Here is a 27,810-nt window from a genome sequence, read left to right as displayed (position 1 = left end):
CCCGGCCCGGCTGCGGGCGCTCCCCCCTTGGCTGTGCCAGCCCCTGGCACCCTCCCGGGCGGCTGCTGAAGCTCGGGAATTGCTTTCTTCCAAGTCAGAAAGGACTCTGCTGGAGCTGCTGCTGCGCCTCCTGCCCCTTGCACCGCGCACCATTGAGGGAGCTGAATGCGTGCGCAGGGTGCCCCATCCCTGGCGCTCGGAGCAAGCTGCTCTAGTGGAAGGTGTCCCTGCCCGTGGCAGGGGTGGGAGCTCTAAGGTCCCTTCAACCCCAACCACTGCAGGGTTCAGTGAGCATCCCCGAATATTCCAGATGAAGAACCAGGCAGTTGGGAGCCTGTTGCTCAAACACGGTGCGGGGACCGCTCTCCCCTGCAGGACGCCAGTGGGCTGCAAGGAGCTGGATCCCCCCCAGCAGCAAACATCTCTGGGGACTTTATGAAGGACAAAATACACAATTAAACTCTTCAGCCCTCTTCCACCTACGCCACAGGGCAGCTATTGCTGCTATGGCACATGTGGCTTACAACTAGGAGTAAACTGAGACCCAAGGGAGGGTGCTGGCTTTGTCACAGTGCAACCCTGGTACAGAGCATTCATGGCTGCGTTGAAGCTGCTTTGGGAACAGGGAACAGGACAGCTCAGAGACAGCCTGCCCGGGGCTGTGCTGAGGGCTCTCCAGTGACCACGCTGTGGTTACAATGGCTACCGGTGCCTCAACAAGTGGGTTTAAAGCCAGCCCAGGCAGTCACACCTCCAGAGAGCATCGCACACAGAGCGTGTGGGGTCAGCTCACGGGGCCCTCGAGGACACAGACACCAGGTTCCCAAGCCCAGCATCCCCTGTGTGGTCTCCTGAAGGTGCCTGGTCCCACACATGGAACCCCCCAGGCACTGCTGCGGCTCACAGGGATGTGAGCGCGGTGCCCGAGCACCCACAAACCATCCCTGCCCTTCCAGACACAGCGTGGAGGCCGCATCCTGCTCCTGCAGCACCTGAACCACCCCAGGGGGAAGCATCTTTTAACGTTTAATGCAGAAAGGGAGTTTCCAAGTGAAGGAGAACCCCGAAGTTCCTTGTGAACCTCTTCCAGAGTGACTGAGTCCATGAGGTTCCTGCAAACCAGTCAAGGCAGTCCCTGTCAGCAGTGCTCCGCAGGGTCCTGAGCGCTGGGAAAGGGAATTCTGGAGTTCAGGACTAAAGCAACTTGAATCCTCAAAGGTAGCAGAGGTGATGGCTGCCGCTGGCATCCCTTTGGATACAGGCTTCCATTTGCCGGCATCCCTTTGGATACAGGCTTCCATTTGCTGGCATCCCTTTGGATACAGGCTTCCATCGTGGGAGGAATGCTTCTGGCAGGGCCACAGTGTGCAATGCTGCTGCAATAGGAGCTGTGTGAGGTCTCCTGTCCTCACTGGGGCTCTGCAGGCAACCTGTAGCTCCCCAAGGGATTCCTTGGAGGCTGTGCTCGAGGAAGGCCTCGGGCCCCATGGAGCTGCAGAGGAGCAGACCCGCAGGCTGCCTGGGAGCAGTCCCCAGCAGCTTTCCTCTCCGGTGTTCCTTATGGCATCAGGGGAGCCTCGCACCCCGCGACGGGAAACCAAGCGTGAGCGGCAGAGGTGACGGTGTTCTGCCCAACACATCGATCCCCGGGAGGAGTCGTGCTCAAGCCACCTCTAGGGGTTGGTGGTGGCAGCGATTTGAGGCCAGGTTCTGTCAAGAGCCCCATTTTGCAGCCCCGTGGGAAAAGGGATTTTCTGTGCTTCACCCCGGGCAGCAGGCGCAGAATTCCTCTGCTCTGCAAGAGCCTGAACGCAGCCTCCCAGAGCAGAGCCAGGCCTCACGGCTGACAAACAGCCCCGGCCGCAGCAATGCGGGTGGATGCTGCTGGGGAAGCGCAGCCCGCAGCTCTCCGCGCTCGCCGCCACTCACCCCGGGTCCCAGCTTCAGCCCGTGAGCGCCGGCAGGGACGGGAGAGCCTCGGCTCGGGGGGCTCCTGGGGTCCCCCCTCCCTCGGGCGGGATGCTCGGGGCAGAGCCCCACGCGGGGACACCGGGAGGCTCCGCTCCCGCATCGGAACCGGAGCCGGGACCGAAGCCGCGGCTGCCGGAGGGGCGGGGCCAGCGCCGAGGCCACGCCCCCCCCCCCCCCCGTGAACCCTAGAGCACGCCCCTCTCCGCCGCGGTGGTGGCGCCACCCAGCGGCGCACACACGCACACACACACACAATCACAGACCCATAGGGGAGCCAATTCCCATTTAAAGACCTTTTAATGCCTTTTCCCATACAAATCCCGGCCATCCCGGCTCCTCCCGCACTGGAGACAAAATATTTCCTCTACCGAATAAATAAAACGCGACAGACAGGCGGTGATCCCGCACAAAACCCCCACATCCATGCACACGTCCCTCCCCAAGGCAGGCACTCACAACAGCCTTGCGTTCAAACGGCACCCTCCATCCTTCCTCCTGCTCCCCAGCAAACAATCACAACCCACGTCTCGCACAAGGAGAGGCACTGCGTGATTCACTGGGAGAAGAAAGCAGAATCACAGACTCACAGAACAGTCTGGGTTGGAAGGGGCCTTCAAAGCTCAGCCAGTTCCAACCGCCTGCAATGAGCAGGAGCATCTTTGACTGCATCAGTTGCCCAGAACTACATCCAGCCTGGCCTCCAGTATCTCAAGTGCATTCAACCACCTCTCTGGGCAACCTGGTGCACCTACTACCTGAAATGAGAAGCTCATGAGGAGCTTGTACCTATACCCACAAGTGGTGGAGCAGGATCAAACCCCAGAGAGGTTCCATCAGTAACAGCACACAAGGGATGTGCTCACCTGCACTAGGACATGCCCAAGTCCCCAGCTGGTCCCTGTGTGATACACGTGTCCTCAGCAGAAACCAGGAAGGACAAACCTAAGTCTCTCAATAGACACTTTGGAGCTGCTGCTTTATCACTTAGGGATCTGTAATGAAACACCCAAGGCCTTTATCATCAAACCCATGCACCTGTAGCTTGGGGTGGAAGATTTTAGGCACTTAAACAAATGGCTCAAAAAGCTCTTTAGCATCGTAGCAGCCTCCATGTGCTCTGTTCCCCAGTTTTACACAATGTGCAGCACTCAGGTAGGGACCTGCTGGGAAACTCCTCCCTCTGAGGTCTCTGATCACCAGGAGCATTTGTCCAGCCCACCTTTGGCATTAGCATTTTGCCTTAAAGACTTATTCCTGCAGTGGCCGGTGACCAGGGGAGGAAGGACAGACAAAACACTCTTTCTGTAGGTGGTTAAGCAGCTGCCAAAGCCATCCCCAAGAGCTGCAGTTCAGCACACAGACCTTGTTGTGGGGAAGGGAGGCATATAATTAGAGAAGAAATAAACCCAAACCAGTGACCCTTTACGGGAAAGAAGTGCTTAAAAAGCCTGGGAGAAGCCCTGGCAGGACCATCTGCAGACAGCAAGGGAGTAGCTCTGCTTCCACGCCAGGGAGGAAGGCAAATATAGCAACACTTTGCCCTTCAGCAGGACCTCACAAGTGCCCCTCGCTGCCCACACAACAGCAGTCACAGACACGGGGTTTGGAGCAGCCAAAGGTCTACAGCAGTTAAGGGCTGTCGAGCTTCCTCTGCACGCTCACAGCCTCCAACAGACCAGGGGATGCTTTTCCTCTGCTGCAGAGGGACTTGTGACAAGGGCATGAAGGGAGCCTTGGGAATGGCTTTAACCTGCCCAGGGGAGGCTGAGCTGAGCTCTTAGGCAGAAGCTCTTCCCTGTGAGGGTGCTGAGGCGCTGGCACAGGGTGCCCAGAGAAGCTGTGGCTGCCCCATCCCTGGCAGTGCTCAAGGCCAGGTTGGACACAGGGGCTTGGAGCAAGCTGCTCCAGTGGAAGGGGTCCCTGCCCGTGGCAGGGGCTGGAGCTGGAGGAGCTTTAAGGTCCCTTCAGCACAAACCACTTGGTGATTGTGAGCTGAGTTGGGATCATTTCAAAGTCCAAGTGCTGCCTATGGGCCGGGCCCTTGACTCCTGTTGGGGTATGGGTGGTCTCTGAGTGGCTGAGCCACTGTGCTGGGGACCTGCTGCAGCAGTGACTGCTGCCAAACGCAACTGTCTGACAGCAGAAAACCCCTGCAGCTCCCTCAGCAGAGCTCTTCCTGCCCCCTCTCACTGTCCCAGGGCTGGAAACCCTCCAGGGCAGCATCCTTGAGGGGCCAGGTCCAGATCTGTTAAGGGAGAGCAGGCAGGAGCTGTGAGCACTGAGGGCAGAGTGACTGAGGAAAGCTAAACAGAACCATTAAAGCAAAGAAACGAAGAGGCCCTTTCCCTCTGCTGCCAGCTGGTACATAGGTAAAAGATAAGTCACCTTTTGGAACCGCTCCTAATGAAACTTTACCTTGTTTTTCTGAAACAAGACAGTCACTTTTCTCCTGATGGTTTCTCGCAGGCAGAGCAGAGCAGAGGTGGGATGGAAGCGTGTGCGTACACATGGCCATACCTTAGCCACCCATCCTACGTTTTTGCCCAAGGAAATCTCCTCCCAGTGTCCTATTTGCAGAAGTATTGCTCAAGAGGTTGAGTAGAACTGCAAGAAGCTGGGCAGGAGGGTACAGCTCCAACCGGAGAACAGGAGAGCGGAAGATTCCTTCCCTCCCCTCTCCATTAGAAAATGACCCATTATTAAAGGAAAAATCCATTTCCTTTCTCCCCCCCCCCCAACCCCTTTGGTGCTGGCTGTGCAGTGCTGTCTTTCGATGAAGGCACCTTTGGAGAGCGCTGATGGCCCAAAGCACAAGGCCCCAGTGCCTCCTATTTACACCTGAGATTAGCGCTGCTGCATCTCCCCTGCCCTCAGCCCCTGAACTACCCCTGGGCTACAGCAGCAGCGTGGGGAGAGCAGGAGCCACGCGGGGCTTGGCACCACTGGCCTCGTGAGCACGCGCGCGCCTTCCATCACACCGCGTACCTGGCCACGTCGCTCTTGTCAAAGACAACTTTGGTCGCAAAGTAAATGGCTACGAGGCCGAAAGCAGCCGCTGAGGCCATGTAGGCCGTCACCGACTGTGTAAACTGGACGATGGAGCCCATGAGGAGGGAGGGGACGACCTGAGAGAGGAGGAAGGCACTGTCCAGGATAGCCAGGTCCAGGCAGATCCCTCGGCCGGGGGCCACCGAGTCCGCTTCTCCCACCATCATCCTGAGGGAGACGTCGCAGGAGGAGCTGACGCACAGGGCCGAGCCGGCAGCCGGGCAGGAGGAGGAGGAGGAGGAGGAGGAGGAGGAGAAGAGGCTCCCGGCGTGCCCGTTCTGGTAAGGCAGCTTCTGGCTGGGAAGCAGGCCTTTGGAGAAGGATTTCTTGTCCAAGCGACCTGCAGCTTCCTCCTCTTTGCTCCTGTACCTGTGCAGGAACACCTAGGGAAGGGAGGAGGCGCGTGAGGAGGGGCGGGCGGGCGGACGGAGCCCAGCAGGCGAGGGGGGACCCGGCTCTTGGCCGTGCCTCGTGTGTGCTGCATCGGGCTCCCAGGGTGCGAGAGCCCGCAGCGGGTCTGAGGCAGGATCCCCAGGTGAGAAGGGCTCCAGGAGCCACCCTCATGGTCCCCAGGAGCCAGCCCGGCTCTCCCCGCCTGCCGCAGGGCACGAAGCAGCCCTGGCTCACCGGGGGATGCGGCCAAGTGGTGCCTTGGTTGTGCTGGAGCCCAAAGGCAGCCCCGGTCCTGCCTGGGGACACCGCACTGAGCTTCCTCTTGTCACCTCCTCAGCGGGTGCCAACGGGAGCCGGGCACTGGGCACAGCTCATCCCATCCTGAACCAGCTCATCCCATCCTGAACCAGCTCATCCCATCCTGAACCAGCTCACCCCATCCTGAACCAGCTCATCCCATCCTGAACCAGCTCATCCCATCCTGAACCAGCTCATCCCATCCTGAACCAGCTCATCCCATCCTGAACCAGCTCATCCCATCCTGAACCAGCTCATCCCATCCTCAACCAGCTCATCCCATCCTCAACCAGCTCACCCCATCCTGAACCAGCTCACCCCATCCTGAACCAGCTCATCCCATCCTGAACCAGCTCATCCCATCCTGAACCAGCTCACCCCATCCTGAACCAGCTCATCCCATCCTCAACCAGCTCATCCCATCCTCAACCAGCTCATCCCATCCTGAACCAGCTCACCCCATCCTGAACCAGCTCACCCCATCCTGAACCAGCTCATCCCATCCTGAACCAGCTCACCCCATCCTGAACCAGCTCATCCCATCCTGAACCAGCTCATCCCATCCTGAACCAGCTCATCCCATCTGAACCAGCTCACCCCATCCTGAACCAGCTCATCCCATCCTGAACCATCTCACCCCATCCTGAACCAGCTCATCCCATCCTGAACCAGCTCATCCCATCCTGAACCAGCTCACCCCATCCTGAACCAGCTCATCCCATCCTGAACCAGCTCGTCCCATCCTAACCAGCTCATCCCATCCTGAACCAGCTCATCCCATCCTCAACCAGCTCATCCCATCCTCAACCAGCTCATCCCATCCTGAACCAGCTCACCCCATCCTGAACCAGCTCATCCCATCCTGAACCAGCTCATCCCATCCTGAACCAGCTCACCCCATCCTGAACCAGCTCAGCTCATCCCATCTGAACCAGCTCACCCCATCCTGAACCAGCTCATCCCATCCTGAACCAGCTCACCCCATCTGAACCAGCTCATCCCATCCTCAACCAGCTCATCCCATCCTGAACCAGCTCATCCCATCCTGAACCAGCTCATCCCATCCTGAACCAGCTCACCCCATCCTGAACCAGCTCATCCCATCCTAACCAGCTCATCCCACCCTAACCAGCTCATCCCATCCTAACCAGCTCATCCCATCCTGAACCAGCTCATCCCATCCTGAACCAGCTCACCCCATCCTGAACCAGCTCATCCCATCCTAACCAGCTCATCCCACCCTAACCAGTTCATCCCATCCTGAACCAGCTCATCCCATCCTAACCAGCTCATCCCATCCTGAACCAGCTCACCCCATCCTGAACCAGCTCACCCCATCCTGAACCAGCTCATCCCATCCTGAACCAGCTCATCCCATCCTGAACCAGCTCATCCCATCCTGAACCATCTCACCCCATCCTGAACCAGCTCATCCCATCCTAACCAGCTCATCCCATCCTAACCATCTCACCCCATCCTGAACCAGCTCATCCCATCCTGAACCAGCTCATCCCATCCTGAACCAGCTCATCCCATCCTGAACCAGCTCACCCCATCCTGAACCAGCTCACCCCATCCTGAACCATCTCACCCCATCCTGAACCAGCTCACCCCATCCTGAACCAGCTCATCCCATCCTGAACCAGCTCATCCCATCCTGAACCATCTCACCCCATCTGAACCAGCTCACCCCATCCTAACCAGCTCATCCCATCCTGAACCAGCTCACCTATCCTGAACCAGCTCATCCCATCCTGAACCAGCTCACCCCATCCTGAACCAGCTCATCCCATCCTGAACCAGCTCACCCCATCCTGAACCAGCTCAGCTCATCCCATCCTGAACCAGCTCACCCCATCCTAACCAGCTCATCCCATCCTGAACCAGCTCACCCCATCTGAACCAGCTCATCCCATCTGAACCAGCTCATCCCATCCTAACCAGCTCATCCCATCCTAACCAGCTCATCCCATCCTAACCAGCTCATCCCATCCTAACCAGCTCATCCCATCCTGAACCAGCTCACCCCACCCATCTGAACCAGCTCATCCCATCTGAACCAGCTCATCCCATCTGAACCAGCTCATCCCATCCTGAACCAGCTCATCCCATCCTGAACCAGCTCACCCCATCTGAACCAGCTCACCCCATCCTAACCAGCTCATCCCATCCTGAACCAGCTCATCCCATCCTGAACCAGCTCACCCCATCCTGAACCAGCTCAGCTCATCCCATCCTAAACGAGCTCATCCCATCCTGAACCAGCTCACCCCATCCTGAACCAGCTCATCCCATCCTCAACCAGTTCATCCCATCCTGAACCAGCTCATCCCATCCTGAACCAGCTCACCCCATCCTAACCAGCTCATCCCATCCTGAACCAGCTCATCCCATCCTGAACCAGCTCATCCCAGCCTGAACCAGCTCACCCCATCTGAACCAGCTCATCCTGCAGGACAGGAGCCAAGGGCCAGTGCCCTCCCTGGGTGCACCCCAGAGCCGGAGAGGCCACTCCAGTGCCAGCAGAAGTGTTCAGACCTTCACACCAACAAAAGGGCACTCACGTGTGGCCAGGGCAGCCGGTGCAGGAAACCCGGGCCATTCTGCGCGAGCACCGGTCTGCACGGGGCAGAGCAGATAAGCAAGGCCACGGAAGCCGCTCTCCACGCGGGGAGGATGAGCTAACAAAGCCAAAGGGGGACATGAGCAGAGCGCGGCCTCCCTGCTGCGAGGGGGAACGGCAGCTGGGGCACCCCAGCCCTGCTGCAGCCCACCCCAATGCTGTCAGCAGCCTGGGCACCCCCCAGCCCTGCCCCGGGGCGTCAGGCTCTGCTCGTGCTGCCCTAGGCCGCGGCTGCGGACCCGCGGCACAAACAGCTTCAGATTCGATCACGGAACAGAAACCAGATGAGAACCTCACCACAGAGCAATCACCCTCCCCAGGCATCACCCGGGCTCTGCTCGGCTGCTCGCTGCACCCTTCAGCTCTCGAATTCACGACTTTATCCTCCAGTGCGTCCATCCAGGACCGGCACTGATCTTCCGTGGAGCTGAAAAACCCTCCCACATGCCTGCTGTTGCCATCACGCTTCAAAGCGGCTCCAAACCCAGCACAGAAAGGGCATTGTGTGAGCCAAAGGACGATGTCCCCTGCGGCTCCAGCCCTTCCTATGCGACACTGATGTTCTCAAAAGCCTGCTCAGCTGCCCTCAAGGCTCAGGCCATGTTTTCTGGGTTCCTATAACGATCCAGGCTGGGACTTCAGAGATACATGTTCTGGCAGGGGGGTGAATAGCCAGTGCGGAGAATTAACCTAAATCCAGAGCAATCCATACTCACAGGAATGAGCTTAGTGGGAACTTCTGCTTTAAAATCACCCCTTGCAGCAGGATACGAGCACAGGAGCCTCAATCAACAGCTTCATCTCAGGGAATCATGGAATGGGTTGGGTTGGAAAGGACCCGAAGATCATGCAGTTCCACTCCCCTGCCATGGGCAGGGGCACCCCACATGAGACCATGTCCAACCTGGCCTTGAACACTGCCAGGGATGGACATTTACCATGTCTCTGGGGGACCCATTCCAGTGCCTCAGCACCCTCAAGGAAGAACTTTATCTCCAACCTGAACTTGCCCTGTTTCAGTCTGAACCCATCACCCCTTGTCCTGTCATTACAGTCCCTAATGAAGAGTCCCTCTCCAGCATCCCTGTAGCCCCCTTCAGACACTGGGAGCTGCTCTGAGGTCTCCACGCAGCTTCTCTTCCCCAGGCTGGACACCCCAATGTTCTCAGCCTGGCTCCGTACGGGAGCTGCTCCAGCCCCTGCTCATCCTCGTGGCCTCCTCTGGCCTTGCTCCAGCAGCTCCATGTCCGTTTTATGTGGGGGACACCAGAACTGCCACAGTGCTGCAAGTGGGGACTCAGGGGTCTCCCCCGGAGCTGCTGGGCAGTGCTGGGAGCGAGGAGCGCAGCGGTGCCCAACCTCCTGCACAAGGGGGGAACGCCAGCAGGCGCCTCCAGCAAGGCTTCAGTGCGTCCTCCTGCCCTGGATGAGGCTCAGTGGCCACGCTAAGGAGAGGCCATGCAGGAGAAGAGTGACTTACGCAGGCTGTGCAGAGCACGGAGCTCCAGCAGAGGTGGCCCTGAGGCTGCCGCACGGGGGGGGCAGCAGCAGCCACTGCGGGTGCCCCCTTCTGCTGCTTCACTTCAGGAGCAGGGGTGAAAGACGGGAGAAAACAAAGTAAAAAAGGGGAGGGAAGAGAGGGAGCAGGGAGGAGGGAATGAGGGGAGGCAAGCAGGAGGGAGGAGAGGTTTGAACAGGGAGAGAAAAGAGGAGGACAGAAATGGGGCAGATGGGGAATCCAAGGGCACTTTAGGATCTACCTCTCTGGGGTCTCCCTGCAGCCTGCTGCAAAGTGCTCGGGGAAGGAAGGAGGAACTTCCAAGGCAGGGCAAAAGAAACCAAACCCAGCTATACCCCACGTCTCACTGCACTTGGTGTCCGAAGTTTCACCCCCTTTATTTCTCTTGGAGTGAGGGGAATAGGAAGAACCTCAGTTTTCATGGTACTGATCTTCATGATAGGGACAACAGCTGCAAAGCAAGGCCTCAAAGGGAGAAACCCGAGGATTTTAGCACATCTCGGAGCTGCAGATGTGACTTGGCTGCAGAATGCGCACAGCTGGAACTAACCTGCACCACTTTCCCTAACAACACGCAGGACACAGGAACACAAGACATCCCTTTTGATACACCAACCCCAGCTCGCTTCTTCCGTCTTGCCCACTCCCCGCTTTTTAAACCTGCACAGTGCCTGCTGTGAGCAGGGGATGCCTGAGGAAGGAGATGCCAAACTCTCATCAGCTCCATTCCAGATGAATCTCCAGAGAAGACAGCCTGGAGACAAGAGGCCCATGTGGAAAACCTTTGCACACAGGCATGTGTTTCTCTCCCATGCACTGAACTGACTGGACCGGCTCCAAGAGGCTGGCCAGGCTGTCCTGGCGGCACCCTGCCCTCTGCAGCTGATCCCTACCTGTTTCTCGTGGTGGTACAGCGATGCCAGCGTGTAGGGCAGGATCTGGAGGGCAGAGAAGGTGAAGCCTGTCAGAGCAGCCGAGATGGTGACCACGGTGATGCTCTGTGAGAGGCACATGACGGCGGCAGCGCCGGGGAAGAGCACCACGCTGCTCAGGTACACGGCGCGCGCCCCGAAGCGCGTCACCATCCGGTCCATGATTGTCGAGAAGAAGATGGATGTGATGCACTGCAGGAAGAGGCCCAAGCTGCCCATGCGGACCCCTGCAGGGAAGCGGAGGTGGTGAGAGTGCCCCCAGGCTTCACCAGCGCATCCCTGCCTTGCAGCAGCCACGCTGCAGCTCCCACCCTCCGCCAGCAGCAAGGATTTCCCACACATGCTCCCGGGCACCCCAGTCGAACCAGAGGGGCAACGGGACATAGGAATCCAAACGGCGTCCTTGTCTTTGGAAGCTGTTTGCACCTTCCTACTCTTAAGCCAGCATCTGTCACCTGCCCATGAACCAGGATCTGTTGTTATCTGATGCCAAAACCAGCAACAGAATGAAAGGAACAAGGAGTTGTGCTTAAGCCAAGGTAAAGTATATAACATGCACTGAATGAGTGCAGCATCCGGTAGCAATCTGGACCTTACCCTTTGCAAAGCTCTATCAGATTTCAGGGAATTAAAACCATTAACTCTTTGGAGCAAGGATCATTACTCAACATATGTTCCTGTGACAGCCAGCACAATGGAGCCCTGACCTGCTGGGAGCTGTACAGTGCAAGTGTTAAATAATAATTAAGCTGCCTCTAAGTTAAACAGACACTCAGCACAAAGAGGCAGTGTACTGCAGAGCTCACAGAGGCAGCGAGTGGAAAAACCAGAGGGCAAGATGTACAGCTGGAGGAGGAAGAGGGCCAGGAAGGTGCCTCCAAGAATAAAAGACTTAGATCAGGGAGAGGAGAAGGGCCAGGAGCCAGTCAAGGCTCTGGCAGCACACAGCAGCCAACACGGGACAGCAGGCAACAGGAGCAGGCAGGTAACGTGCTGCAGTGAGTATCCCATGATGCAGACGTGGCAGCTACAGACTCCAGTGGTGAGCACTATCAGAAAGCACTGGAGAAGGGGGTGAGAAGTGGGGAAGCTGCCTGAGGGCTCCCCAGAGAGCGACGTGAGATGGGAATCTCACAGCAGAACTTCTGCAAGGTTGTTGTGCATTACGAGCAGAGCTGAGCCCACCCCAGCTCCCAATGACCCCTCCTGTCCCAGGGAACCGATGCTGCAGCCTCGGAGCAGCTGCTTCACTTCTCACCTTCATCGTAGTGGCGCCTGGCATCCGTGCCTGGCTTGGCCCTGGGGACACCGTGGTACAGCCCTTCCCCAACAAAGTCTGTGTAGAACAGCATGAAAGTCATGAGTGCCATCCAGCTGCAGAGCTCGGCCACGAACAGGCGCCGGATGACCTTGGGGATGCGGCAGTAGAGGCTGTGAAGCCGCGGCACCAGCGTGCAGAGGTTCCTCAGCGCCTGCATCGTGTGCCTGGCCTGCAGGAGACACGAGCTCCTGGAGACGTGGCAAGAGCAGCAGGCAGGGGGTGAGGGCTTAGGGGGAGCATCCTTCAGTGCCGGGCCATCCAGAGCATCTGCCTGGGTGGCTGCCTCCTCTGTCACAAAGAGCGTGGCCAGCACACAGCCGAGGAAGATGATGGCAAGGAGGGTGAAGAGGCAGGTCTCCTGCCCTCCCAGGTACGGGGCCAGAAAGCTGCCCCCCCAGTCTATGGCTGGAAGCAGGTAGCCAATGCAGCCCCCCAGGCTAATCATGAAGGCATACATGGAGAAGGCCTGGCGGCAGTTGTCTGGCTCCTGGAAGAGGTCTGAGAGCAGAGCCTCCAGGGGGGTGAAGCAGACCTGGCCACAGAAGTCCAGTAAGCCGATGCCCAGGATGAGGAAGGCAATCTCCAGAGGACGAGGGTTGAGGGCAAACAGGCTGGCCAGGCTGCTGGCGTGTGGGATAACGAAGAGGCTGAGCAGGACTCCCAGGCAGAGCATCCAGATGAAAGGTCTCCTCCGGCCGTAGCTGCTGTGCCAGTGGTCACTGGCGGATCCTATCAGCGGGACAAAAACCAAGCCAAGGACAGGTCCTATCCCTGGAGAAGAAGAGGTGATGTTAACGTCTGGAGCACACTGCTCTGTTTGCACCGCAGAGAAATAGCCCAGGCATTTCGGGAACTCAGCATGCTTCCCTGGGACACAGCCCCCTCCTCCAGAAACAGGCTGCCCTCTGCTGTGCCCTCAGAGACAAGCCCTCACGCCTTTATTTGCCCTCCAGACCCAAAGGGAAAACAAGCACGTCAAAGGTGAGAGAAAAGCTGCCTACCCAAAACCATGGTCATGAACTTCTCCTCCACTCCCACTTCCAGCAGCAGCGGAGGCACGTAGGTTATCCCTGCAGCCAGGCAGACCTCCAGGCCGAACGTCAGGGAGTTCACCAGCAGAAGCTGGGTCTTGCTGTTGTGGAAGAGCATGCTGGCCCCGGCTGCCTGCCCCGAGCTGGCCCCGGCTGCCTGCCCCGAGCCGGCCCACAGCCCTAGTGCCAGCGAGCTGCTGTGCTCCGGCTGCGGCACAGCCAGGGATGCCCCACAGGCCAGGTCTGGAGCTTCCCTGCCTGCTCTGTTGCACAGATGCTGCCCCCCATCTTTAGCAAGGGGGACTGAAGTGTCTTTTCCTCTTCCTCTTTGTGCAAGATGCGGCCCCAGCGATGCTGAGTCCAGGCGTGGGCAGGCACGGATCCCACTCCAGGCTTCCCCTTCTGCTCACATGCTGTGGTCTGTAAGGAGAGAGAGCTTAGACACAGCGGGGTCCAGGGCAGGGGAAAGCGCTAAACCCAAGCACCGCAGAGACACGTCATGGCTGAAAGGGGCAGTCACACAGGAGGGTGATGAGAGGACATCTGCGAGAGCAGCAGGATTGAGACACAACCACATCGGTGCTGGGCTCCTCTCCAAGGGCTTGTGTCAAGTGTCAGCCATGGTTTGGGGAAATGCAACTCTGCCTTTGGGCTAAGGGAGGGCTGATGTCCAGCCTCATCTCAGAGAGGGGCAGTTGGAGCAGACAAACAAAGGACTTAGGGTCCCCTCTCCCAGTGAAATCAATTAGAAGCCCCTTCAAGGCTCAGGGCTGCAGTCACACAGGGTCATCCCCGGGGACCCACCCCACTGCCTAATGACAGGGCATCACCCGCACTGCTCCGCGGGCTCCCAGGGGAGCAGTTTCACCCAAATCCCATCTCCAGCCCGAGACAGGGCACAGGGAACAGATGGTGCCTCCATGGAGTTTCACAAACAAACCTGACCCACTTTAGCCTCATCTAACAGTGAACAGCAATTACCTTACTCATTAGGCTGAGTCATTTACTTGCCCTGTAACATGCTCCTTCTTTCCAGCCTTCTGCAGAGGGGAGAGGCCACCAGAGCAGGGCAGGGGCCAAGCAGCCTTAGCAAGAGTAAGCAGATGCCTCTTTGTAACCTGCTAGGACCCTGCCATGATGTCAGCCCCAGCAGCTAGTCCACCCAAGGGCTGTCTTGCTAAAAGCACCTACTGGTGTGTGGCTATGCTAGGGAAGGGAGGGTGCCTTAGCAAGACATGAAGCTCCTTCACAGCCACTGATTCAACAGTAAACCAAACTGCTGCCTAGTTCTCAGGATTCACGATCCCACTTTGCACAGAAGCCTCAGCCTCCTGTGCCTCCCCGGTGCTTTGCGTCGAGGAGGCTGAACGCAGATGGAAAAGAGGTGAGAATCCAGTTGTGCAGCCTGGTGCCCCTCCAAGTTCTTTGCTTTCATTACAGGGGAGAGGAATGGGAACAGGGAACATCCCCAGCACTCCCCTTCCTCCTCAGCAGTGGCTGAACCAGCGGCGCTGGACCACAGCCGTGCCACAGCTACACTGGGCAGAGAGAAAACCCCATGTGAACACCAAACGCGGTGCCAGTGAGCACTCCCTAACCTCACAGATGCATTTGATGCCATCACGGCACAAGTGAGCAGACAGGTACAGCTGGGACAGCTTCTGCAGTCTTTTCCTTCCCCTCTTCAAATAAGCCCCATGGAGATGAGTGGGTGAGGATGTGTGGTGATGAGGTTCCCACTGAGGTGCAAGCATCACTCCCTGCCTCTTGCTGCTGCAGAGGGGAGGCACCTCCTGAGCTCAGGAGCTGACGGGCTGCCAATGACACGCAAAAAGGACTGATGATTTTCCTTCCTATCTCTCAGGTCGCCCCCTCCCAACAGCTTAGACCCCAACTGGCACAACAGATACCTCCTTTTAACAAGTGTGAACATTCAAGTGACTTGCCCAAGGTCAAACAGCAAGGGAAGGCAGGTGGGAACAGAACAGCTTTCCTTTCATCACCAGACATGGCTTCAAAGGCGCGCTTGGAGGCCCCAGACATGCTCAGCCTTACTTCAGATGCGCTCTATCTGCAAGGGCTGGGGACAGCAAGCACCGTCCTCAGATGTGGGCCACACACAGGATGCTCAGCCCTGCTCACGGGTGATGGGTCCCCAGCCGGCTGACAGCCCTGGGATGGAAATTCAAGCTCCAGCAGCACAAGCCTTGGTGCTGCTGGCTAAAGGGAGCAGACTCCCAAGCCAGAATGAACCGAGTCACCATCGCTCTAAGATAGACCTGCGAGGGAGGTGTAATGTCCACTGACTGCTGCAGTCCAGGCTTGAGGGGGCTTATCCCTCCTTATCCCAAGGTAAACTCCAAACACTCGATAGATGTCTTACACACACAGAGAAGATTTATCAGTAGGGAAGACAAGACCTGTCTCTTCCACCTCCACACCCTCACAGGGCTTTAAGGACCAAAGAAATCCCTATGATCCAGAAGCAATACTCACGCACAGTCAGAGAGGAGAAGCTGCCACCAGCAACCAAACTGCAGCTCCAGGTGAGCCCTTTCCTGTTTAAACTGCATTTGGTGCCAATCCCCATCAACGCCTCGCTTTTCACTTTGTTCCCAGCACGCAGGAGATGCATTGGCTCGGCTGGGCAGAAACACCAGGGCAGGCCAGGGAGGACGGGGGCAGAGGGATGGGAGGGGAAGGCTCGGGAGGCGCTGCAGAGAGGAAGGCAGAAGCCGGGACTCACCTCCTGCAGGCAGCGCGGTCAGAGGTGGTCCCCGGCTCCCCGAGCTGCTCCCCCGGGTCCCGCAGCCCTCGGGAGAAGCAGCTGAAGCGGTCGGGCGCAGAGCTGGAAGCCGCGGCAGGTACACGCAGGGTTTGGTTCCAGGGCCCTCCCTGGTGGGGTGTGAGCAGCACCGCGGCCCCGCCTGCGCTGGGCAAACACAGGCACCAGCGCGGCGATGTCGCTGTGCCGGAGCGCGGCCCCGGCAGCAGCTCGCTGAGGGGCTGGGGCTGCGCGGGCCGGGGTAGGGCACGGGCCGGTGCTTGCTGGTTAAAGATGCGACGTTCCCTGCAGCTTTGCCTCTAAGAGCCCCGGCAGCCAGCCCAAAGACTTCGTTTAAACCGCCCCTCTCTTCCAAGGCTCCCCTGGCAGGCTCTGGGCTGGTTTGGTTCTGGAGCAATATGAGCTTTGGATGCGGAAGGAGTCAGTCACCGCGTCCTAGGGGGCTCCTGGTCTAACAGCAGCATTTACACCTCACACACAAGGGAGCTGCCAACAGCCCGGTGGGATTTGGCATCTTGTGATGGGGAGGCCCTTTCACAGTCAGACAGGTCCAAAAGCTGCGGGACAAGAACTTCCCCCGGCCTCAGTTTCCCCCAGCTTCTACACTAGGGACAACACAGAGCACAGTGCCAAGCCCCTTGCCTCGGATCCTCCCCCAAAGGGACACAGAGCCCTCCTGTGAAGGGCTCCTGCACGCAGAGCAGAAGGGAGCCACATGGGGGGCTCCTTCACAGCTGCTCCCCGAGCTGTCGTGCCACAGGGACATCGCCTGCTGCTGAGCTGATGATGCCTTCCCCTGCTCTTCCTCTCTCCGTCCCGAGGGAAGGTAAAGCATCTTTAAACACCTCGGTTTGAAACGTGAAAACCAACCTTTTCCTGCCCTTCCTCTGCAGAGAAACAACAGATCAACGCCGAGAGGTTGGTTCAGCTGGCAGCAGGTAGGAGGCGGGTCCTGGGGCAGGAGCAAAGCAGCAGGATGCGGACAAAGGCAGAGAGGAGACCAGAGGAGAGGGCTCTGCCCCCCACCTGCACACAGGAGCCTCTCCAGCAAGGGCAGCCACAGCAGAAAGCCCCGCACCTCCTGCAGCCCCGGCACGTCCCGCTCCTCCGCTCTCGCCCACTGCGGCAGCCGGGAGGGCAGGAGGAAGCAGGCAGCGTGCCCCTGCAGAGCACAGCTCACCCCGCAGCGCTGCCAGGGAGCAAGAAGGGGTAGGGGTGAAACCAGGGACTGGCGCTTCCAGAGCCCGTTCCTCAAAAGGCAGAGCAGCCCCAGGCCGGAGTCACGCGTTTCCCCTGCTCGCACGCTGCAGAGGCAGCTGTGACAAACGTCTCCCTGCAGGGCCGGGGCGCAGCGGGCTCCACATGAGGAACCCCAGGATGTGCACATGAGAAGAGCAGCAGCGAGGGCACAGCCACGCACTGGAGCCAGCGCGGAGCGTCCTGGAGGTGTCAGCGGGACGGCCTCGCTCACACACAGCAGCACCGGCACAAGCTCACCTCCCGTCTCCCTCCCGCCGGTGCAGACGTGGCTCTGAGCACCCCCGTGAGCAGACCCTGGGGCTCATCTTTCACTTCCAGAAGAAACCAACGCTAAATCCCTGCAGAAAGAGGACTATGTGCACTGATGGATGTGCACAAGCATGGCTGGAAGCAGTCTCGCCTCCTCCCTCCCATCTTTCCAATGGATCTTACAAGTAACCACCTCCAGACAGTGCTTAGACTGAAGACTGAGGGACGTGGCAGAGAAAACCTCATTTGTTCCTCAGAGGAATCCATATCCTGATACTCCATAATCCTTCCAGTCTCTCACGTGGATGCAGAAGGGACAGGAGGTGTTATAAACATGGTAGCAGCCCTTCTGATGTATGACAGTTGTGCACCTACCCCATGGTTCAAACAGCCACAGTAATGATCACATCCAGCAGAGGACTGGATTCATCAGCTATCTGTGACCTGTCAGGGCTCTGCAATAACCTGAGCCCTGTCTTACGAGGAAGAAATGACCCCACAAAAGCCTTTTCCTTAGCAAATAAAGGAAAAGCCTTGGCTTTTTGAAGGAGCTGGTCCTGGGCAGTGCAGGAGATGGTGGGGATGTGGAGGGCTCCAGCCCAGCGCTTCCCAGGTGATACAGACCCACGTCACCACAGGCTGGGTGCAGAAGCCTATTCCCCCTCGGGCAGCAGAGGGAAGGGAGGGCCAAGGGTATTGCCAGCCTTTGGCTTTCCATTCATAACCACAACGGTCCATTTCCAACCTTGCAAGGGGCTCTTTCTGAGTGTTATTAATCCCCTGCTCCCTGGAAGCCCTTTGGAAGAAAGGGTGGGAGAGAGCACAAGAGCAAGCGCTTAGGGAAGGGCTGTTCATCCAGTGCCAGATCCTTTCACAGCTATCAGTGCCCATTCACTGCAGCTGAATGGGAAATACACCATGGAGAATAGCTCTGGCAGGCCCGGCGGGATGAAATGGAGCCCTCACCTGACCTCTCCTGACCCTCTCCCCTTCCCCCTCCCTTCCCAAATCTCCTTGACCCCATTCCCAGTGTGGGGAGAGGGGAGTGCTCATTAAGCAGGGGTGGGAGAAGGGCGCTTGAGTCCCTCTGAATTAACTCCGCACTTCCTTTGAGCTCCATTCTACGAGCTCGGCTTAGGGGAAGAACAGCAGCAGCGGGTGGAAATGCCCTGGATGGGAACAAGGAAGACCCAGTCTGGTTCAAAGGGATGCAGTTGACTTGGGCAGGACCAGGGGTGGGTTCTTTCCTGCCACGCTGCAATGTTTCGCTGCAGCACCTTCAATGCCACCATCAGCCTTGGAGGCTGAGCAGTCATCACCATGAGCAGGGCTCGTTCCCAAGCCCAAGAGAGCTGGTTCCCATCTGCACAAGCTTTGGGAAGCGTTAGTTCCAGGTTCCTTCAGGTAAAGGTGTAGCTGTGAGGGCAAGAGGCTGTTGAGAGTTTTCTGTGGTTTTTGGCTGCCTTAGCTCTGGTGTCAGCCTGATTGACCAGCAGCAAAGAGGGGGCAGCTCTAGCCCCCTGCTCCTCACCTTGGGGGCACAAACAGGAATCTGTCTCTGTCTTTGCTGCCAAGGGGAATGGCTTTAACCTGCCAGAGGGGAGACTGAGATGAGCTCTTAGGCAGAAGCTCTTCCCTGTGAGGGTGCTGAGGCGCTGGCACAGGGTGCCCAGAGAAGCTGTGGCTGCCCCATCCCTGGCAGTGCTCAAGGCCAGGTTGGACACAGGGCTTGGAGCAAGCTGCTCCAGTGGAAGGGGTCCCTGCCCGTGGCAGGGGTTGGGGCTGGAGGAGCTTTAAGGTCGCTTCAACCCAACCCATTCCCCGAGTCTCTGAACGGGGCTGCTCGTGGCTGCCACGCGAAGGGGCGGTCTCGCAGTGTTTCACCTCCTCAGGACTGGCACAAGATCCCCAAAGCAAACAGAAGCCTCACACACTCCCAACCACACACAACGCAACCAAGGCAGCAGCACTTGCAGCTTCTGCTCTCAAGGGCCTCACTTCTGGTCACCCTTTCCTGTGCCAGCATCAGGTCTGCTACGAACAGCTCCGTACAGGCTTGGCTGCCTCTCCAGCAGAGCTCTGCTTGGCTCCTGCACGCCCCAGGCTTCTGCCTTCATTCATGAGAGGAGCCCCTGCTTTGGAGCAGGAGGGGAGGTGAGACACGATCTGGTCCTGCTTTTCACTTGAGCTCATTTGGGCTTGAGCCCGTCACCGTGGCATTCGGGCTGGTCAAGCCTTGAGCCCACCGCCCGGTGCTTGGGCTGAGCCACCCTCTTCCCCCGCCTCCTCCTGCTCTTAGCTTTAGCAGAAGAATACAAATGTAAATTGAAGTGGAAAGGGGGAAACCCCCGCAGTGCCCCCCTCTGCAGCGAGCTCCTGGGCACAGATTCCATCCCCATGGCCAGGGTCTGTATTTACGTGGCAGTGTGTAACCCCCCCCGCTGAGCTGCCTTTTCTCTGCCCGAGCCCGGGGGCTCCTGCACCGCGTCCACTCCAACGGGCCCACAAAGGGGATTAGGGAGAGCCCGCAGAGTAAATCTATCCCATTAGCCCTTGCTGGCGCTGCTGTCCTCTTGGCGAGGGGGGAAGAGCCCTCCAAAGGCTTTTAGAGGCGCTGAAATTACACTTGAGCCTGAAACACTCCACCCAGCCCTGCAGCCCCCAACAATGGGCTGGTTGTAAAGGGAATAGCGGGAGCAGAGGAAAAAGAGCTGGATGCTGCTAAAAAGGGCAGCGGCCTCCCCACGGCTGAAACACCGAGAGGTGGCTCGGACCCCCCCATTACATCCATCCATGCGTGCTCCCTGCGGAGCCAGGCCCTGGGATGTGTTCCATAGACTCAGGGAATGGGTTGGGTTGAAGGGACCTCAAAGCTCCTCCAGCTCCAACCCCTGCCCCGGGCAGGGACCCCTTCCACTGGAGCAGCTTGCTCCAAGCCCCTGTGTCCAACCTGGCCTTGAGCACTGCCAGGGATGGGGCAGCCACAGCTTCTCTGGGCACCCTGTGCCAGCGCCTCAGCACCCTCACAGGGAGGAGCTGAGCACTCACAACAGTGACAGAAGCTGTTAAATCCCTAGAGCTGAGCAGAAGAACGATTTCCCCATTTGGTAGAAGAGGTGGGAGCTGCTTCAGTGCTCACAGGACTGGGAAAACGGGAAGTGAAACTGGACCTTCTTGTTTCCCACACACCACTGCTGTGTAACGGCACATCTGAGTCCTCAGCAAGCTAAGGCCATACTTGGGCTTCTCCTCCTCCAGCACACTGCAGCTCCAAGGCGGCTCTAGGAGCTCTATCCCACGATGGAGCTTCCTCATTCCTGGTTTATTTGGGAAGCTGTGGCAGTCATGGGGCCAGCTGAGACTCCAGATCAGCATCAGTTCAGATGGTTATAAAGTAGGAGTGAGGGCTCTGACAGCGCAGTGGGAGCTGCTGGCTCCCATCACTGAATCTCACCTCTCTCTGGCAGCAGTTGTGTTTGCCAAGGTCTCTGCAGAGGAAAGAGGGAGAAGCCAAAACCCCACACGTGGCAGTCGTGGAACCACGTTAGAAAAGCCGTTTCCCAGGGTTCATCCGGCCCAGACTCAGGCAGTCCCTTTGGCTTCAAGGTTTAGGAGCGTGACCTCATGCTCTTCCCCAAAGGCTGTACTTTGGGTCCCGGACACACCGAAGCAATGGGCTCTTTTGTAATGCCATGGCAGTCAGGCCGTTTCTTCATGGTCATTTTGTGCTCTGCAAGCCCGCTTGTGTTGCTGCCGGCGCGGTCTGACGCTGACATCTCTCTGAGCGAGGCCTCTGACCTCCAGTGGCAGGTTGGGGGTTTCTCCCGCTCCGTTTTCTGCCTCCCAGATGAGGTCATGGCTTTGACGAGACAAACAAAGAGCCTTTGCATCGCGAGGACCAGCCCCAGGACCAGCGTGAGGACAGAGCCCCACCGCTCGCATCAGAGCCCGCGGGCAGGAGCCCAAAGCCCTCCTGGGAACAGCTGGGATGCTCTGCGAAGAGATGCTGCGGCTGCTGCCTCCGGAGCGGGGATGGATGTGGGACAGGGGAAGGGAATAAAGCAAAACTCACAGTGCCTTGGACTCCTGCTCCACCTCCCGCAGCCAGCGCGGGGCTCTGCGCCAGTGTGAGCCACTGCCAGGGAGGCATCTGCTGCCACACCAGCGCCCGCTGCCAAGGGACGGGCGAGGAGCACGAGTGCATTGGCAGAGCCGGGCTCCTGAGGGTGCTCTGAGGTCAAAGACCACTGTCAGAGTCCCGAGCACTCGGCACAACAACAGCTTTATGTGCCCACGGTAGCAAAACCTGCGCAAGCTCCGACTCCTGCCTGCAGCGACTTCCCTGTGCTCATGAGGGCCCCCCATCACTGCTGGAGCTGAGTCTTCTCATCACGCCAGCCCAGTCATGAGGCTGGCTCCGAAAACAGGAGATTCTACGATTTCCCTTCTGCCCGACCTTGTCTGGGTAATTGCAAAGCCAAGGAGCAATCAGATTCTAGTGTTTCAAACATGTTTCACTGGAAGGTCTTTATGGGAAACTTAAAGCCTTTTCCTCTCCCCATTCTACCAGCTTCACGTGTTACAGGCCCTGAGCATGCCAGGACTTTACATTAAGCTGCAGCCACTCTCACAAACCCCACAGCAGCATCCAGCATCTCGGGGGGAGAGATTGCCACTGGTCAACAGCCAAGGCTCAAAGCTGCCCTTTCCCCAGGAGGGGGATGCAGCCGCCGTCCCTCCTTGGGAACAGGAACCCGACTTCTGGTTTGAACCTGGAAAGGATCTGTCCCAAATCATGAGCTTTTCAGTACCTAAGCATGGGGTTCAAGTTCAAGGACCGCTCACTGAAAACCTCTGCTGGAAGAGCAGAGGGTAAAAGGCAGTTTGTGCATTTCAGACTGGAGCAGAGGCAGGATTTCCCTCCACACTGGGCTCTCTCTTGCCTCTGTTGACTGGAGTAAAGTTCAGTGAGCTCCAAATGAAGCAGAAAGACCTTGGCTATATCACAGCATGCTCCAGGCTGCCTCGGGCAAGCAGCCAGGGAGCCTCGGGCCAGCACAGCGCTGGCTCTGCCCAGACAGAGCTGGGGAAGGGCTGATCCCCAGCACGGAGCTGGGCCACTCTGCCTGTGCATCAGCCCCAGGCACGGCAGCAGAGCCGAAAGGCTCAGGCACTGCTATCAGCGCCGGCCGCAGGCAGTGATGAACGGGGCAGCCCAACTGCAGACTGTGCCCAGGGATCCCAGATGAAAGGGGCCCTGTCGGATCATCTTCCCCCGGCTGCTGGGGGCTGCCCCCAACAGCCCATCTCCAGTGCTTTGTCCAGGCCGGAGGGATGGATCTGGAGCACTGAGGTTGAAGGAACTTGCCCCGAAACAATATCCAGGGGCTGAGATTTCATGGCTGCGAAGTGCCCGTCCTCCTTCCCTCCCCCTGCAGCTCTTCCCTGTGTAATTCCACACTTCTCTCGGTCAGACCCCTCTCCAGACTGCACCCAGCCGCTCTCCTGGACCCGCCACCCCTCCCGGCCCGTTCACTGCTCGGGCAGCCTTGGCTGTAGCACAGCAGCCTTTTGTTGTAGCACTGCTCCAGCTGCTCCCACCGCCCCGCACACACAGGAGCTGTTTGTCAGAGCCCTTCCCAAATCCACCTCTGGAGTCCAACAGCAACAGTGCCCGCACAAAGCCCTCCCCTGTCACACCACCAGCGGTACCTGGTACCCAGACTGAAGCCACTGGCATCTCCTTGCTCCTTTGTGCTCCATCTCTTTGTGTTTAGGAGCTGCCTCTCACCACAGACCTAGGAGGAAGCTCCCTGTGGGAGCAGAACAATCCTCCATTCTCTTGGCACAGCAATAAGCAACGGGAACGTTTTCCAGAAGCCAGCCCATGGTAACACAGTGATAACCACAGCACTAACAGAGGATGCTCAGCACCAACAGAGGCATCTCAGGGCTTGCAGAGCACCAAAATGCTTTGGGCACCCTGCCTCCAAACAGGAGATCCCAACAGAAGTGGCACTACAAGGCCTGGGAGCAGCAGAACATCCTGGATCAGCAGCAGATGCTGCTCATCGCTCCCAGACAGAGCACTGCTGATGGGATAGGCACAAAAGCACCAGGAGAGAACTCCTGTGCAGGTTCCAGAGCAAGGTAAAGGCTTTTGGTCTGTGTGCAGAGAGGTCAGAGAACACAATGAGCACACACACCCCTGCAAAGCTAACCAAAGAACCAGCTCTGCTCCATTGCTTCCAGAAGCAGGCAATGGGGGGGGGGGGAGATGGCAGAGTAGTGTTAGATGTGGGGGCTGATCTTTGCAGGTCATATCCCAGCAGGAATCGCTCCTCATGTTCAGTACAGAAAGCCTGATCCACAGATTTCACTGCATGCACCATTTCACGGGAAGCCCTAACCCATAAATCTGAAGCAAGAGTCAGATGTTATCCACAACTCCGTACGCACAATCCCTGGAGCTGGCTCCAGCCTGCTCTGCAAGAGCATTGACATCTTGTGGGTGCTGACAGCTCGCACGGATTTCACTGCACTCATTCTCTTTGCCTTTGCCCTGACGTCCCGGCTCCCGGAGACAAACCACCCCAGAGAACTCCAGCTTCCAACAACGTCAAGGTGGGAAAATCTCTGCTCCCTTGGTTGAAGAACCCAGCCCTCACAACCCCAAGCAGTGCCCATCAGTGGTTCTTTTTGTCAAACAAACCTGATTTTGCCATGGTCCATCCTTGCACCTTCTGCGTATTCCCAACCTGGCACCTAGGAGACTTCACCTGTGAGTTCACACCGCTCAAACAAGGCTTCCCTGGCTGCAAGGCAGGGCCAGGTCCTCCAGATCTGGACTAGCAGCACGTACAGTAAAAGAAAAGCCACAGAGCCCGCAGTGAAGCACCTGCTTGTTGCTGTGTGTGTTCCAGCCACCCTCCGGCACCGAGACAAAGAAGCCATTGGGGCCACATTCCTCCACCCCAGTTATTTTGCCAGACAATATTCCCGGGGCTCTGTTTCTCCTCTTCTGCAGGCTGGCAAAACCTTAAACTAATATTTGGGAACTGCACGAGGAACTGACATTTTAGGGTGTGAAAACAAGGAGGAAGGGCCCCAGTGTGAGGACCTCCAAGGAGCAGCATGTGTACCCATCATCATAACGAGATAGGGACTGTGGCTCCACTGGGCTGATCTCTGAGCAAGCAACCCAGGAGCAGAGCTGGTGGCCACATCAGCACCTTCTACAGCTCTGCCATGCCAGATCACGCTCAGGTTCCTACCACAGCACAAGAACAGGTTTTGAGGGACGCATGGATTCCGTCAGCCTCAGATACAACACAAGCACCAGGACACAGAAATGCAAAGCTAACCCTGCGCTGTGCTCGCTTCCTAGCCTTTGGTTTGTGCTGAGCGCCAGCTTGCCTTCATGCTGTGCAGCTTCATGCTTACAGGTGGTCTATGAGCACACACACTGCTTGACTGCCTTGCAGAGGCTGCTTTGTTTCCCCGTTTTCTAGGGGCAAGGATCCCTCCATGAGCCACTCTGTTCCTGCCTTCGCTGAGCCCTGGGGCTCCTGCTTTCACATGGGGATGTGATGTCGGATATGAAGCATTCAGAAACCAAGTCAACACTGAAAATAGCTGAGAGCAGCTCACAAGCTTCTCACGGGTTCAAACAGGGAAGTTCAGGTTGGAGATAAGGCAGAAGCCCTTCCCTGTGACGGTGCTGAGGCACTGGCACAGGGTGCCAAGAGAAGCTGTGGCTGCCCCATCCCTGGCAGCGTTCAAGGCTCCTTGGTTTCTGCATGTCCCCCTGTGTACCCTCTGCTGCCTACTTCTATTGAGGTACAAGGCTCCACAGCTACTGTTTGCTGGTCCCCACACCATGGCCCTGCTCTCTGCCACCCTTTGCTTCTGCTCCCTTATAGCCTTGAATCCATGACAAACTCCACAGCTTTCACCCTATGGGTCAAGTGTTTTTCCTTGACGCTGCCTTAGCCAAGATAAAGCCATAACAACAATCACATTAAAGAAAACCCCAATCAACTGCCAAAACAAGACACTCCTCAGATGAAGGGCTCCAGCATAGGGAAAGGTGAAGGATAAACAGAGGTTACTCACACGGCTTATAGCTCATCTGAAAGCTCTGCAGCCCCACTGTGACACAAGTGGTATAAACCTTTAGAGGCTGCAGGTTTTGCCCTGTCACTTCATCACGCAATGCATCTGATGCTTTTCAGACCAGCCCTGTGATTTCAGCATCTCACGCTATGGATGCGGCATTAAAAAGCTGACTTCACAAAGATGCTGCCTGTGGAGCTTGTCCCGAGGACACTGTGCTGCATTATATTACAGTGATGATCATCTTGGAGCCTGCAAGATGCTCACAGGTAACGTTACTGTTACCTCCAGGCAGCTTCTACCCAAAGCAACGTGGCTTGGGCCTTCTGGCAGCAGCTCAGTGTTGGGAAACACCCTGAGGTTCAGGTGCTTCAACTGGAACCTCTTCAAGAGGACAAGACACTCACAGAGGACACCGCACAGGCAAGCAGCTGTAGGGGCAGATACTCACCAGCGGACAGCACAGGAAAAATCCACCTACACTGCACCTAAAATCCACCTAAATTTCCGACTGAATCCCAATATTGGCTTATGGCCCTGAAATACAGGGATTTACATCCCTTGTAAACCTCTCAGTTACTGGCTGTTAACTCTGGAGTTTCTAGCTATCCATATCCGATTTCTAAGCCTCTTTTCAAATCCCACACCCAGAAGCTTCCACGGGGTTTTGGAGGAATAAGTTCCAGAGTTTAAGGCACTGCCAGGAATCCCAGCACGGGACTGGCAATTCGTGGCTCCACCACCACTCCCCACGGAGTGCAAGGGTGGTAGCAGATACGGATGAGGGGAAAAAGCCCAGGTAGCATCACACATGAAAAAGGGAAAGAAAATTGCTGGTGGGTGAACAATAGAAAGTGTTTCAAGGCTGGTGCATGTTTCTCAGGAGCGGCTGCATGACTCCAAGCCCGGGTCATTTGGGTGCTTTTGAAGTCCTTCCTCACGCTCTGTTGCTATGCATTTCCAGTCACTCTCATGTTACACGTGCAGACGCTGTGCTCTTGAACTCACATCCAGAACCAGACCAGTGCCAGGAGGGGACATGGTTTGAGCCTGGCCACTTGCTCTGCGCTGCCCACGGGCCTGACAGATCAAGATGAGGACCAGGAAAACTTCCTGACACATTTCCCTTCCAACTTCTAGCTTCCTTTAAAACACCAGCATGAAAACCAAGCGCCTTGCCAAGCCTGGCCATCACCACTATTCGTTTATTCTAGCGCTTTTCCCTGCCTCCTACAGCCGTCAGCTGCGGGATGACAAATTAACCTTTCAGTTTACGTTTATCATAAACGGGCATTTGCCCACCACAGTCTCCAGCGATGACACAGGCGGTAACCTACGGACCGTCCACGTTATAACACCCAGGTACCACTTTTAAGGCAACAGCCTCCTGCAGCAGCCGAAGGGGAGAGACGCATTAACCTGGCGGCAAACCTAAGCGGAGCCCGCAGGTAGGTGCGGTGAACACTTCCCGGTGCCAAGCACGGGCTTCCTTCCACCGCACGGACCCACTGACCTGTCCCTGCGAGCCCACGCTCACATCGCGCTGCCGGAGCCCTGCTCCTGCTCCGCCGTCTTGAACACGAACTTGGACCCGGCGGACGCGTCTGTAACAATGCAAAGCAGAGGAAGCCCTCACGCCGCGCCCACCGCGCGTTAACTCGGGCTGGGGAGCCCGGCGGGGCTCAGCCCTACCTGCGGGCGCGTCCCGGTGCGCGGCGGCTCCGCGGGAGCATCCGCGGGACCAGGGCAGCCGCCTCGCCCCGGCCGAGCCGCGCTCCCTTCCCGGCTGCAAGCGCTGCGCTGGGAGGCATCCCCATCCCCATCCCCATCCCCATCCCCATCCCCATCCCCATCCCCATCCCCATCCCCATCCCCATCCCCATCCCCATCCCCATCCCCATCCCCATCCCCATCCCCAGACCCTACCTCGGCGGCGGCTGCCGGGGCTCTCCCGGCCCCGCTGCGGCGCCCGCGCCTCCGGTTAAATGGGCAGGTTCGGGCCCGGCAGGGAGCATGCGCTGGCCCTGCCGCCCCCCCGCCGTGGGGCAGCCCCCCTGCACCCCCCCCCGCTGCCCCGAGCGGTTGGAGCGGGGCTGGAGCTGGGGGGACCCCGCGTCCCTCCGCCGCCCTTCAGCGCCAGTAACGGGCTCTTCAGCCCAGCCTTCCCCTTTCCGCCCTCCCTCCTTCCCGCTGGAGCACCCGCAAGGATGAGTCCTTTTCTTGCTCTCTTCGGGCTTGACTAATGTGTTAATTACCGGTAATTGCT

General features: G+C 57.8%; 1 protein-coding gene across 4 annotated transcripts; it reads right to left on the bottom strand.

Annotated features, from left to right (window-relative positions):
* Positions 1-4,943: 4,943 nt before the first annotated feature.
* On the bottom strand, positions 4,944-27,585 carry SLC45A3 (solute carrier family 45 member 3). Of its 4 annotated transcripts, none has more exons than XM_061454888.1 (5): positions 27,471-27,585; positions 13,106-13,555; positions 12,042-12,875; positions 10,745-11,010; positions 4,944-5,402 (listed from the first exon to the last, which is right to left on the bottom strand). In XM_061454888.1, exons 2-5 carry the CDS (start codon positions 13,251-13,253, stop codon positions 4,944-4,946), a joined length of 1,707 nt encoding a protein of 568 aa, XP_061310872.1. In that variant the 5' UTR covers positions 13,254-13,555; positions 27,471-27,585. The 4 variants fall into 4 exon arrangements, with proteins under 4 accessions (XP_061310872.1, XP_061310873.1, XP_061310871.1 ...); XM_061454889.1 differs by lacking the exon at positions 27,471-27,585 and adding an exon at positions 27,237-27,291; XM_061454887.1 differs by lacking the exon at positions 27,471-27,585 and adding an exon at positions 15,882-15,925.
* Between the last annotated feature and the right edge of the window lie 225 nt (positions 27,586-27,810).

Source organism: Pezoporus flaviventris, unplaced genomic scaffold (assembly GCF_033815535.1).
Source record: "Pezoporus flaviventris isolate CSIRO_AGI_PZ_B2104156 unplaced genomic scaffold, CSIRO_AGI_Pfla_v1 ptg000017l, whole genome shotgun sequence".
NCBI classification, from domain to species: Eukaryota; Metazoa; Chordata; class Aves; order Psittaciformes; family Psittacidae; genus Pezoporus; species Pezoporus flaviventris.
Note: the sequence above shows the minus strand (reverse complement) of the source record. Positions and strands in the feature narration are given on the sequence as shown.

Coding starts and splice junctions, on each gene's coding strand:
- SLC45A3 (XM_061454888.1), bottom strand. CDS start 13,253: ATGCTCTTCCACAACAGCAAGACCCAGCTTCTGCTGGTGAACTCCCTG. Junction 12,876..13,105: donor GTTCATGACCATGGTTTTGG/GTAGGCAGCTTT, acceptor CTTCTTCTCCAG/GGATAGGACCTGTCCTTGGC. Junction 11,011..12,041: donor CAGGCGCCACTACGATGAAG/GTGAGAAGTGAA, acceptor GCTTCCCTGCAG/GGGTCCGCATGGGCAGCTTG.